Raw genomic sequence first — 14,869 nt, forward strand, 5'->3', positions numbered from 1 at the left:
TGATAAGTTTAAGGTGAAAACTGAAAACTATCAAAACAAACCAAACATAGGAATTCAGCGTTTGGGAAAATATAAATAAGGACTTACCAAAGGTGATAATTACAATTCAAGATCATGAAACCCATCTATAAATTAGTTTGCGACTAGAATACCTTCTTATTAGTCTTTCCAAATCAGTTACAATTATTTCTCAACCATATATTGAAAAATTTTCAATCCAATTCTAATGTTCTCAATAGTTGTGACATGAAAACTTATAAAAATTGGTACACTTAAAATAAATCATGAGTTTGGAAGTTAAATATTTTTCAAGTTAGTTGAAGTATTTTCCCAAACCAAGTACTAAGAAATTTCCAACCATATTCCAGTGTTCTTAGTAGTAATGATATGAACACAAAATGAATTGGTAAGTTTAAATTAAATCCCAAGCCTGAAAGTTAAATAATTTTCAAATTAGTTAAAGTTATTTCTTCATCAAGCATTAAGAAATCTTCAACCCAGTTCCACTATTCTCAATAGCAGTGATATGACAGCCAAAAACATTGGTACAATTGTGATTTGAACTAAATTCCATGTTTAAAAGTAAAAAAGTTTTCAAGTCAATTAGAGCTATTTCTTAACTAGTATTAGAAATTTTCATCCCAATTGCATTGTTCTCAGTATTCTCAGTAGCAGTGACATGAAGGGCGTTTTGTCAAAAGAAAATTTTTTTAATTGCAGAGGACTATGGTTCTTAAATATAATTTGATTATTTCATGGTCCTGAATTGTAATTGTCAGCCTTATCATATCCTTATTTATAATTTGCCCTCACAAATCCTCGGAAAATACAACGACAGCAAAACCTGGCTAGGAAAACTAGAAAACTAAACTCACGAATCAACTTTTATTTAAAAAAAAAAAACGCTCATATAAAAAGTGATCAAACTATTTTTCTTAGAGCCGTCTTAGCCAAATTTTTCATGTCAATCAAGTGACAATAAACTGGGCAATAAATATCACATTTACAACAAGACAGCATTATTTATAAATTATAAATAATATGACTCATTTTTCAAATCTTGTATAAAAATGCATGGGACCCATTACTAGTTGAATATTATTGTACAAGATCCGTTTATACCTTGAGGGAAAAAGAAACAAACCAAAACTCAGGGAGCCAATCTTTTAATTTGGTATTCACAGAAGAGAATACATATATTCAGAGAGAAAAATAGAGATGATCGGATGAGATCTTAACCTCATGCACAATCTCATTTTCTGCATCACTTTTTGGACGCATGAATGAATGAAGATCAAATTGACAATCTTCCCCACCACCCATCAAGAATAACAATGTAAGTAGAAAGAAACATGAAAGCTAATGTCAAAGCCCTGGAATGGACTCTAAATTGTATTTCTCTGAAGAAGGTTCTGATACTGAATCCTTTTTTATTTCTTCTAATTTTGGCTTAGTCATGCCATCAAGTGCTTGTAGGTATGTGTAGGAAGCAGTTCTGTTAGATGGCGGGCTTGGATTGCTAATTCTGCTGGCGAGGAAGCGGCGGATTAGGCCCCTAAGGAATGGAGACATGGTTTCAGGCTCATAATCCAAGTAATACATCATCCCTCCCATACACAAGGAAAACAAGAACACCTGCACAAGTTTGAAGAGCATAATTGAGATATCATGGCTATATTTGTCATATAAAGCTTCAACGTTGTGAATAATACTCAATCTTCCATTCCCCTAGGGACCTATCGGCTGTTGGAAAGAAATAGAATGAAATAAAATGGGCTGAAAAAAGGCCATGGATTGATATCAATCCTCATTCTCAACTCCCTATCATTCCATGGCTCTCATTTATCTATCATTCCCACCTCTTTATCAATCAATGGCCTTATTTTAATCCATGTTATTCTCTATCAACCTATTTCATTGGATTTTATTTCCTTTGAACAACCAAATAAGCATTTAGAAGCCCCAGAATGGAACCAAAAACACTAGTGAGTCTTCTACAGGACTACTAGATCATATAGTGCTTGCATCAAGAATAGGTATTCAAAATGGGCAAGTTAAATTCCTCACATTTGATAAATCTACATCACTAAATTTAATTCTGACAAGTTGCATTCCTATTTCTTAATGCCTTTTTTGCCACTTCTATTAGATCTAAGAACATGAAAATATGGATGGACATAGAACTCTCGGAAAACATCAAGAGAAGACTGAACAGTATAACCGAATATTTTCTTGACGTCTACAGTTTGGCATTGGTATTCTAGAGACAGTTTTTTTATGGGATCTGGGAACAGTTTTTTTGGTGAGCATTTCCAAGACAGTTTTCCTTTCAGGTGCAAAGTAACTCAAATATAATACCTCAGCATTCCTAATATCTGGAAGCAGGTTCCTGTTCACCAAAATAAACCATAATGAATCTCCTGCTCGAGGAAGAACATATAAAGCAAGCTCAGCACGCCTGGGCTTTTTCTCCAATAGCACTGAAAGAGCAGCTAGTCCACCAGCTATCCAATATAGAAGTTTGTGGTCCTTTACAGCAACTTTTCTATGTAAACATATGACTGCCTGCATAATTTACAAGAAATTAATAATAATAAAAAATAATACACGCATGTCTTAAGAACGTGAGAAATAAACAAATATCCACCTGAAAGATTCCAACAAAAGCGGACAAAAAAGTTGTTGAACGAACAGCGCCTTTAATAGCTAACCAGAAAGTACGGAACGGAGCATCCATAAACTGCAAACAGTACCATCATCATCAGAACAAAATCCAAAGTGACAACGGCCAAAAAGTTACAGTATGTATAATAATAGTCATAATCTTATTCATGGTTGAAATTGGAATCCAATCAGAATAGCAAGACTGTAGTAACTCGATGTTAATAAAGCAAAAAACATGAACTTCTCACATCATGAATGGTGCTGGAGATTATATTAGTACGCATCTATATTATTTAAATTTATTTTATTTTATTTATTTTGTTTTAATTAAAACTTCTCTGTTTTTAAATTATTTTGAATAATACTTGTATGCATATAAGACTAAGATTGATTTTAACTGTTCCCTTATGATTAGGATAATATTATTTTTCAATGTTCTAATTTTGTTAGGATAGACTTAACATTTTAGTTGGAATTCACAAGTGAGTAACTCTCTGCTTCAAACTTATTCTAAAGCTGCTAGTATAGGACTAAATTGAGGTGTAGTACAACTACAGTTTTGCAGCTGCCAGTATAGGACTAAATTGAGAACTATTTTAACAACCTTATGTACACTATTCTAATGCTAAGCTCTGAAATTCTGACGTAACAATTATTAAAATTTTCAACCAACAAAACCTGATGACTTCCGGAGTGGAAATATGAGATACCTTCACAAGAGCGTTGAAACACCCTGGGTACGGACTATGTTTAGGTCATCATAATCAAGAAACTACGATTATACAACTCTTAGAAGCTCTCTTATATTTAAGTTGTCTGCTAAAGCAAATGGATAGGAAAAATAGCACTTGTGAAAAGCATGAAGTTACATTATGCATAGGACTGCTTATATTATTATGCAGAAACTAAGATTATGATGGTTGCATTGAAGCAAATATGAGCTCCAACAGAAATTATGGTTGAAGAAATAACAATAAAACTGAGCAGAGCTCATTGGAAGCAACTATATTAACTAAAGTCCTGTTTGCTTCAACTCCTTAGGACTCTTAGAAATAGCCTTTCCCGTAATAATCACTATTCTAATAACTATATTTTTTGTGATTCCATTCTAATATAATCATGTTTGGTTGACCATAACCATGGGAATAGTTTCTCCCATGGTAATCATCATTCCTTAAAAATTGGAAATATAATTTCATGATCTTACACATGTCAATCCTCATTCCCAGGTTTCTGTTCATTGTCATCTCCTTACAAAAATCCATATATGGTCATTATCGTTTTAGTCCATTTTATTCTCTATCACTTGACTATCCATTCCTATTCCTTCCAACAACTAAACAGGCTGTAAATCAATCTCCTGAGCACTTAGAGGAGACTAATTACAAACATTTCCATTATGAATACTTTCATATTGCATGACTGTTCTCTTACTTTTCATTTACTGAAGTATTTGTTCTAATTTGCAAGAAACAGAATAAGAAAATACCTTCTGTAGGTGCAGAACAACAAATGGTACAAGGGTCAGAGAGAAGTAGAGTGGGAATGTCTTCTTAAATGTTGCTGATGTTGCCTTTGCATTGTGAGACAAACATGAATTCGTTCCTGGATGAATGACAGAACAAGGAATAATAGAAGGAAACTCTTCCAACTTTGGATAGTCAGATTTTCCTCTCCTAGATAAATAAGCCGAGAGTGAAACAACATCAACTGGATAACCTCTGCAATTATCCCTTACGGCCTTATATACAGGCTCTGCGACTGGTCCAGTCTTTTGTATGAAGTCCTCATAGGATTTTGGCAAGCTCTCAGGACGCATAACAAAGGCATACATTACCTGAAAAAAATTATCAATTGATAATATCATGAGGAACTAGAGAGAAGTAGATTCATGGAACATGAGAAGACAGGTAATTGTAAAGTAGATGGGAAAGTAAAGATCAAAGTTAAAAAAATATAAATTATTTAATGTCATCATGATCAAGTGGGGTTCAAGCCAATTTTCGCTCATTGTTTTTTTCAACAATTATTTTATATTCAGAGTCACATAATATTTATAAGTTCTAAAATCTTTTTCAGTTCTATTTTTTTCTATTCTATTTTATTCTGCATATCAAAGGACACACATATTTTTCATTCAGGGGCATAGAGGACATTGCCAAGCTATAAATCACTTATTAAATTCTACTGCATTTTCTATTATATTCCATTTTGCAAGTCAGAGGACAGACACAGACACACACTCAGAGTGCATGTGTGCAGGCGTGTGCACAAATGTATGTGTGCATATGTATCAACTCAAGCTGCCTATAACACCTACATATCAGATAAGACAAATCATGAGCTCCAGCTTGTGAGGTTAGGAATAAAATTTTACGCTCCTTATGTGCAACTGGTAACGTCTAGATGGTAATTTGGCCCAAAAAAAGAAACATCTAGATGGTAAAACTCTATTCACTAGTGTCACTTTCCTTCCTGTGGAACATGTCTTCAATACGAATATATGCACAACCTCAGCTCTAATCAACTCAAAAATAAATAAATGAAACATACAAGACTAGTCCACATTTTAGAAGCAAAATTAAATATAATATAACAATAGGGTCAAACACAAGAAGTTGAATTTGTCTAGCATACTAATGCCCATCTTTTTCTTCTTTCTTTTGCTTACCAAATGAAAGAAAGTTGGCAATGTCAAAGTACCTTAGATCCCATATAACGGGAAGTTGAATAATTCCATCAGAAGACCTAAAAACAAAGTCCAAATTTATCTTTCTTCCAGTTCTCTCACTAAGCATGTCATTGCTTTCACTATATCAACAATAACTGTTCCTCCATTTGAAGCCTAAACTCAATTCTCCATCAAATCTTTTCCCAAAAGCCACAAAAGCTGCAACCACTTGAAACAGAAGCAAACAACTGAAATGCTTTTATCTTAGAACCTTCTTATTGATATTTCTTTTCCAACTTAAATATACCCAGTTTCAACCATTACTCTACCAAAGGATCCCACCGTAGATGCCTCCGCTACATGTTTTGCTGCCAGAATACCCTTGCATTCAGATTTCGGATTCATGCATGTAACAGACTCACCAGTTTGGGCCTTTCCCTGTAACAGTGTCCAACATAAAATGGCCAACTATATTATATTCCTTTGAATCTAATTACTTCATATTCTGAGGGCTGTGAAACAAGGCAATCCATCATCTCCATATTACTTACATGCAATTGAGAAGTTAGCCAATCTTATCCAGGAAGAGGTTGATGGGAGAAGGTGGAAGCCTTTTCAGGTCTGCAAGAATGGCACTCCTATTTCACATTTGTATGTTTGCTGAACATTCTTATGAATGCTTGAGAATCCTCTTCTGGGGCATCTGACCAGCACGCTAATGCTGATAAGACCAGGATTTTTTCTCCAATCATGTTGAGAATACTCGGGCAAAAGAGCTCAGTGAGAAGATGGTTGCAACAACTGACTCGGGTAAGCCCCTTGATATGCAGATTCATCATGGTGGAGTCAAGAAGGCCACATAGCAGAATATCATTGACAAGGTTAAATCCCATCCTACTAATTGGAAAGAAGATAACCCCTCCCTTGCAAAAGGGTAGACATTAAGGCCTGTTTGGTTCAATCCCATTGCAGCTTTGTAATGGTAATCCAGATCCCATTACCATATATGCATGTGTTAGTTAATACAGGTAATGATAATTATGATTATCAACAGGACGGTAATGAGGATTCAAAGGGAGAGGGATATGAATGTTTATTGCAAATGATTGCACTTGGTTAAAATACCCAAATACCCTTTCACCATGACCTTCTTCCAACGCCACCTTCATCTCCATCCATGACCCCACCAAACTGCTCCTTCTCACCGGTGATGGCTTCCTCTCCATCACTAGAATCTCCATCATCACCAGTGTCAATCTCTCTTCCTCTTCCTTCTTCTTTCTATGGCCCCTCTTCTTTCCTCACCTGAACCTGACACATCCTTCTTCACTTTCCTCCTTCTATGTGAATATGAGCACCACCAGCATGGCCTCTTCAAATGAAGTGCCACCATTGACCTCATCCCCACCCATCATTGATCATGTCCACCCACCTTCCTCATATTCAGCAACCACACCACCATAAGCATTCTCCCGTTCCCTCTTCATTTGTGAGTTTGTTCCAGATCTTTCCCTTCTTTGGTTTCAGATAGTCAATCAAGTTCACAATTCACCATTTACTCTAGACAGTTGATTCTGGTTGTGAATATGTTCTAGGTTTTGAATATGTTTTATCTTTCCTCATGTTGTTGACAGCTCTGTTTTGAATATGAGAAGGTAGGAGGTAAACGTTTTTCATCTATTCATTTTTGCAGAAAACAGGTTGAAAAGGCAGTGAGAGGGTGAGAAGAGGAAGATGAAGAGTAGGTGGCGACAGCGGAAGGTTGAGGGGAATGATTGAACAAACAATGGGGGAAGGAGGGAGTGAGGGTTTTTTTTTTTTTTTTTTAAGTTGAGGAAAATTTTGTCTTTTCATATTTTTTGTATATTTTAAAATAATTCATTTTCATATTTTCTCAAAATCATACCAAACACATTCATGGTAATTAAGATTACATTGCATTGCATTGCATCTCATCTCAAGAAGGCCAGTAATTGAACCAAATGGGCCCTAAGATCATCAGCGATATTTTAAAATAATTCATTTTCATATTTTCTCAAAATCATACCAAACACATTCATGGTAATTAAGATTACATTGCATTGCACCTCATCTCAAGAAGGCCTATAATTGAACCAAATGGGCCCTAAGATTATCAATGATATTGGCCATGCTAAATTATACATTGCAATCAACCTGTTTTCTAGTTGGTATCTACTCCCTCCGTTTTTATTCATAGGAGAAACTATCATTTTTAGCTTGTTTTTTTATATAAGCAAAATCACATTTTCCAATAAGCATTTATTGCAAATTTTCTAAATTGCCCCTCATAATTTTATCATTCATAGTCATAAGAAATGATTAATAAAGACTTGATTAACGCAATTAATGAAGGACATTATAGTCCTATTCTTTTATTTTTAGACATAATCAATATAGTTAATCGATTTTCTTAAACTGTGTGATACAGTTTTTTTCTCTTACAAATAGAAACGAAGGGAGTATGATGTTATTGAAAGAGGGAAAACAAAACTTTTCTCTAGGTTGGTACCAACCAACAAAGAAGGGTGCATTTACTAGCATGGGATGAGGTATGTAGACCAAAAGTGGCTGGTGGCCTGGGAATGCGTCATGCTAGAGCTCAAAATTGTGTTTCCATGAAGTCAGGATGGGGATTGATAAAGAAAGAAGATGGTTTGTGGTTAAAATTTTGAGAAGTATAGATGTGGCAATGACATGATCCCTAGAGCTCATTGAAGAGAACAGGATCGAGGACAAGGTCGAATGTTAAGATCAGCAGGAAGCATTAGATGGATTGGAGTGAAGTTCAGAGAATGGTACGGATGTGAATATTTGGAAAGATAGGTGGGTTCCACATTTAGAGGCATTGGAGAAGGATGCAGTGCAGCAGTGGTTCCAATTCCTCCAATAAAAAAAAAAGGTATACTGGAATGTGACGAATGTTGTTTCAGAAACGGCTTGTGGCTATGGAATAGGTTTAATCACCTCCTCCCCAAAGTTATTGTCAATAGAATCCCTGGGATTGAATTAGCTAGTCATGTAAACAAACCTAACCTAACACTATTTGATGGAATTTAACCTACAAGAAGATGAGAACAGTGGTAGAGGGGTATAAATGCTTCACCATTATCAGTTGGAAGATTTGGCATCAAAGGAATGAAGGAATTTTCTCAGATCACAGAGCTAGTAATTCTAAGGTGCTTGCTCGGGCCAGATTGGCGTGGAATAGCTCATTGCCCAAAGGACAATGACAGGGTCAAGAAGAGAGGGAACCACCGTGCTTGGGTACCACTTTAGTGGGATTACATTGAGGTAATCAATGATGGGTCCTAGGGATTCAGATACAGTTGCTGAATATCATACAATGATGGTCTTATAAATCCTGTTAATTTGCAAGAAGATTCTTTCTTTTGTGTCCAATTTCAACTCCACATAAAATGGCTTCTCATTTTTGCAGTGCATTAACCATCTGAATGTACCTTTTTTTACTATTAAAACCATAGAATCAATAAACGTTTCTTGCATGGCTTGTCTATGCTATTCATGAAGACAATACCTCCTAGTTTTATGGCCGCCCTATTGACAACTTTTTTCAGATACATGTATAAATGACCAAAACTAAAAATCAGTATAGATGTCAAGAGGAAAATATCAAAAGAACTGAGATTAGATTAAAATCACAGTATGAAAAGTCAAAATGAGAAATGAATACCTGTGCACAAGCTATTGCAAAGAGCAAAGAATCTCCATGTCTCCAATGACTTCCCCAAAGGTGAAACTTGTTCTTAGCTTTGGCAGAATTATAAGCACACTGATATATAAGAATATCCATTAGACTTGTGTGCGCAGATAATTCTGAAGAGGGGAGAAACATTAAGCATGTCATAGTTCAGATGTCTCAGAAAAATTATTTAGGGATACACTTTCAAGTACCTGAGCTAGCCGAGCTAGCAGATACAAAGCTAGTGTACGCCTCCTACTTGAATCATTTAATGCCAGGATAGAAAAACCAGCAACTGAACCTGCTAAAATTCTGTCCCATCATCCCCTCAAACAAAGACATAAATAAGCGATGTGTGCAAACATCATGAAGCAACATTTAAGCATCACAGCACAGAAAATAAAAATGGAATTTAAGAAACCTTGTGAATAAGTTACAAAAGAAATATAGTCTGAGCAACTTACGTATTCAGTGGCGCCTCCTTCTTTCTCCACTTTCTCAGTAAACATCTAAGGGCATGATATGATCCAGTAAAACCACCAAAAAGTAAACCAATACGACATGCTTCTTCTCTTACAATTAGATCTTTTTCTGAAACAAGTTGCTGGAGGGAAAAGGAAAGGCGTATCATCACACATTTCTCCCTTTACTATTAAAATAAGAAATGCAAAGTAAATTATGGTTATGACTTCCATCAAATATACTTTATTATTTAGCAATGGAACGCCAGAAAAACTTAAAAAACAATCCTTCGATATTCTTAGCCACAAAATCCACCTGGGCTAAGCTCAGTTGGACTCTATTGGCTAGGAATTTGGATAGAGATCCTAATGAGTTTCGTTAATACAAAAATATAAAAAGCATATCCAAAACAATCATGCTCATTACTGCCCAAAAGGGTGCAATGAGTTTTCTACAAGCATAAAAATGGCACGCACAACATCGCCACTCTTGATTAAACTAGGAACCAATGCCAAATTAAAATCAAAAGGGCAAACAGCAGAAATGATCATGAAGGAACACAAAGCATGAGAGGGAAGTTAAAAGCAAAAGTCAAACAACCACACAACGTCAGTGATCACATAACCGCCAAGCTCCAATTCGCTTCTCACCTTAAGATCAAGGAGAGAAGAGTATGACTGCCCCCGTGCGAGCTTAAAAGCGCGAAGCAGGATTCCAATACCAACCCGGACGCCATACGAAAGCAGGAAGCTTTGGCAGAGATTACCTATAGCGTGGGCGACACACGATTCGTCAGGACTATGATCGCAGGGAGGGCAATCCAGGTGGCACTGATGGTGCAAGTGAGCAGCAGCACGGCGCTGACGACGCTGAAGCTCCTCGATTGCCTCACGGAGGCGCTCCTCCGCCTCGTGAAGGCGGCGCTCGGCGTCGGAATCGTCGGGGAGTGGGGGCGAGGGAGGAGTTTTGGTCATATCGGAGCAGCAAATGGAGGCAGGGACGGCAGACTTGTGGCATCTGAAACTGAAAGCGTTTTCTAAGTTAAAGAGACAAGAAGCTAAGACGCATAACACAGGAAATCGCCTGCGTGATGAAGCTAAGATGAGTCATCATCTTAAATTCTTAATCTTCAATCCTCATTCATAATTACTCTCTCTCGTACTTGCGATTTCTCGTTCCTTTGGATTTTGGACTTGGAGGAGGTGTTCTTGTTTTTTTTTTTATTGTTAGATCATATGTATGCTCTTCGCGGATGATATAGTTCTTATAGCAGAGATAAGAGAAGAGGTTAATTGCAAACTTAAGTTATGGAGGAGCACATTGGAGTCGAAAAGTTTTCGTCTGAGTAGAAGTAAGACGGAATATTTATATTGTAAATTTGGTAAAGGACTATTCGAAAATAATTTGGAAGTGAAATTGGGAGATCAAATTATACCTCAAGTGGAAAAGTTTAGATATTTGGGAGCCATTATTCAAAATGATGGCGAAATCAGTGGAGATATTTCACATAGAATTCAAACTGGGTGGTTTAATTGGAGAAAAGCTAAAGGAGTTATTTGTGACCGTAAGGTGCCTAATAAACTTAAAGGAAAGTTTTATCGTACTGCTATCAGACCGGCAATGTTATATAGTAGTGAATGCTGGGCTCTAACGGGACAGCAAGAGCATAAAGTTGGAGTAGCAGAGATGAGAATGTTACGATGGATGTGCGGACATACACGTAAAGATAAAATTCGAAATGAGCACATACGCGAAAAAGTGAGGGTGGCACCTATTGAGGAAAAAATGGTAGAAAATCGGTTGAGATGGTTTGGGCATGTACAAAGAAGACCAAGGGAAGCACCAGTGAGAAGAGTGGAACATATAACTTTGAGTCCGATTAAGAGAGGTAGAGGAAGGCCTAAGAGAATACTCTTAGAAGTTGTTGAACGTGATCTCTTAATTAATAATATTTCTAAAAGCTTGATAAATGATAGAGCACAATGGCGTCTTGCAATCCATGTAGCCGACCCCACCTAGTGGGATAAAGGCTTGTTGTTGTTGTTGTTGTTAGATCATATGTGTACTTCTTCCGTCCTAAAACACTTTTAAATAAATTTTTACATATTAATAAACTTTATTAAATATATTTAATAATTTTATTTTTTTAAAATAAAAATATAAATTTTTAAAAATATTCATCATTTAATAAATTAAAAAGACAAAGAATAAAAATTAATTATAAAAAAATTAATATTAAAATTATACATTTAATAAAACATTAATCAATCTAAAATGTTTTATATTTTGAGATAAAAAATTTCTTTAAAAGCATCCTATAATTTAGAATAAAGGGATATTTATCATTTAGGTATAACAGTATGTTAGCTTCATTTAGTATTTTAGATTTATTTTTTTTCAATTTTTTGGCAAAAAAATTCTTTCCAATTTATTTTAAAAATATATTTGTCACTACTTTTTTAGTTTTGGGATGGGTACTTTTCTATAAAATGATCAATTAATTAAAAGAAAACGAAAATTTATAGAGTAATACATAATAATAAAGAAAGAACAATCTTCATTACAAAAAAAAAACAATTTTATACAATATTAAGAGCATGCTCGTTTAAGCTTTTTTTATGAAAAAAATATTTATTTTTTAAAAAATTCATTTTGAGAAATTTTATGCTTTTTTAAATTTTTGAAAAATAATCCAAAACTTGAAAGAAAATTAATATATGATTATTTGAAGAAGCTATTTTAAATAACTTTTAAAGATAATATAGTATGATAAATGAAAGAGAATATTATAAAAATATAGAGATATAATAAATATATTGTAAAATTTTAAAATAAATATATATAAAATGATTTTTATGAAACAAAAATATTAAGATTTTAAAAACTAAACTAGATATTAAATCAAATAAGGTATTGGTTTAATAGTTAATAATCAAACCGTAGTCAAACTGTAGTCAAACCATGATGATTAATTTAATATTTTTAAATAATATTTATAAATATATAAACCATAAATTAAATTTATTCATAATCATAGAAGTATTTGAAATGAACAAATATTCATTTAGGGACAAGCAAAATTATAAACCATTTATAAATTTAATATACAAATATAAACTATATTTAATAATATTAATATGAATATTTTTTGAAAAAATTATGCATTGTTTAGGAAATAAATAATAATACAATAATATTTTTATCTCCCCCATTCCAATCTCCTTCCCTCTGCTCTTTATTTATGTAATATAATAAAATAATATTAAAAGTTAAAACTTAAAGTTGATGCACCCACAGAGAGAGGAAAAATTATCACCGTAGTGATTTTCAAAAGGCCAAAAGTCAAAAACCTAATTCAAAGTTGTTTTCTGCTTTTACCACTTCTCAGTAAGCTTTAGCATTGCGGCTCTCACCTCATCTCATATTTTCCATGTCTAATGATTTATTGAAAAATGTCTTCTTGTCTATATTTTTTTTATTCCTTTTCATCTTCCTCATCTCTTATCTGTTTTCTCACCCCCTTTCATCAGTTCATTTTTTACTCTCTCTGTGAGTGATATTGTGAACCAATTAGCTCATTAAATTAGTGGCTTTTTCTAATTCAGCCTAGTTCGTTGACTGGTTATTGATATTTGACTGATTCATTGACCAGTCCGGTTTGATGGTATACATGGGACCAAATCACTGACCATTTTTCAATCTAACTGTTCCATCTAGTTGGTCCAATTTGATTTTTAAAATCTTGAAAAATACACAAAAACTAATAATTATTTTTTATTATTGTAATCAAATACAAAATAATATCTACTTTTTATTTTTATAAAATATTTACAAAATAAATCTATTTTTATGAAATATCTAAACTTTTTTAAAAATCAATTTATTTATTAAATTTAAACAAACATGATTTAAAGGTTACAGAAAAAGAACAAACGAGCTATTGAAAAATATTTAGATAAACCGGATGCTTTACATTATTTGTAATTTGTCCAATTAAAATAATTTAATTAATCTAAATAAAACATTGTGTGATATTTTTTATTTAATTTTATTCTTATAACAAAGTACACATTTGATTTATTGTGCTTTCTTTCTCTATTATCATTTATATCATAATCAATTTATATTTAATGTTATCTAAATGTCATGTTTTTATTAGACAAATTATGAATGAAGTGGTACATTTTATTTACCTAAATATTTCTTTGAGCTACTTTATAAACAACTTGCAATAGAACTAGTTTAGAGTGATGTTTTGAATGAAGACAATGAAAGAGTTTTTCTTGGAACAAATAAACAATTCTTGAACCTTTGAATTGCAGGAATATTTTTTTATATAAAAAAGATTTAAACTCTTGAATTCATATTATTTTTATTTCATTTAAAAAAATCAAATTTAAACACACACTACATACTCTCCAACAGATTCTAAGAAATAATTTTGTGCCATTAGATCCAATGGGGATGCTTTCTTTTCCCTTTTTTCCCTATACAAGGACACTTTCTTTTTTGAAAAAATTACACTTAAGTTTTACATAAAAGAATTTGTTATCAAGAGGTTTTATAAAATTTATAAAATACTTTCAAATCTCATACATTATAATTTGACTGATGGCATTTACAACTGATAACCCTCAGTCAAGTTATTAATGCATAAGATTTAAGATTTAAAAGTACTTTATAAATTTTATCAGATCTCTTGAACAAGTTGCCCAATTTTAAATGCTTTCAGTTAAGTTATAAATGTATAAAATTTAAAATTTAAAAATATTTTATAAATTTTATCAAATTTCTTAATAATAAATTCTTTTTCATAAAATTTAGGTGTAATTTTATTTTCTTGTTTTTAAACATACAAACAAAAGCAGGCACAAGCCTAGAAGAGAGCCAAGCAGAAACAGAAAGGTTTGTAAGAGGCCATACATCCCATCCTAGGGTGGGTTCATTCAAAAACACGAGGATGTTTTTTAGCTAGTAGAGTGTGGAGGTGCATGAAAACGTCTCAGCAAGGTCCTAATGCTTGATCCATATGCATCAAAATCAGGATTTGGCCAACTTGATATAAAAATTGGGTTAGGTCTGCCTTAAAAAATTTATTAAAAATATTAAAAAAATAAAATAATAAATAAATTTTATACATTAAGTTATCTTCATCCAAAAATATATTCCTTCAAAAAATAATATTACAATCAAAAGTAATGTTTTAAAACTATAAAAACTCAAAATCATATATTTTTTCATAACATTAAGTTAGAAAATCTTGTTGGCCAAAACAAAGTTAGAAAATCCAATTAAAATTTTAAATAAAAATAATATATTTATTTTTTAAATTATTTATAATAATAACAAAA

The 14,869-nt window shown here is 33.1% G+C and overlaps 1 protein-coding gene across 1 annotated transcript; it reads right to left on the reverse strand.

Moving 5' to 3' along the window:
* Positions 1-1,137: 1,137 nt before the first annotated feature.
* On the reverse strand, positions 1,138-10,711 carry LOC129316158 (uncharacterized). Its single transcript, XM_054960452.1, has 8 exons — positions 10,169-10,711; positions 9,521-9,660; positions 9,269-9,368; positions 9,048-9,146; positions 4,154-4,501; positions 2,648-2,740; positions 2,359-2,565; positions 1,138-1,635 (listed from the first exon to the last, which is right to left on the reverse strand). Exons 1-8 carry the CDS (start codon positions 10,490-10,492, stop codon positions 1,366-1,368), a joined length of 1,581 nt encoding a protein of 526 aa, XP_054816427.1. The 5' UTR covers positions 10,493-10,711; the 3' UTR covers positions 1,138-1,365.
* Positions 10,712-14,869: the final 4,158 nt, after the last annotated feature.

The sequence above is a fragment of the Prosopis cineraria genome, unplaced genomic scaffold (genome assembly GCF_029017545.1).
Source record: "Prosopis cineraria cultivar Desert tree isolate PC_DT_omini unplaced genomic scaffold, ASM2901754v1 PC1, whole genome shotgun sequence".
Classification (NCBI taxonomy): domain Eukaryota; kingdom Viridiplantae; phylum Streptophyta; class Magnoliopsida; order Fabales; family Fabaceae; genus Prosopis; species Prosopis cineraria.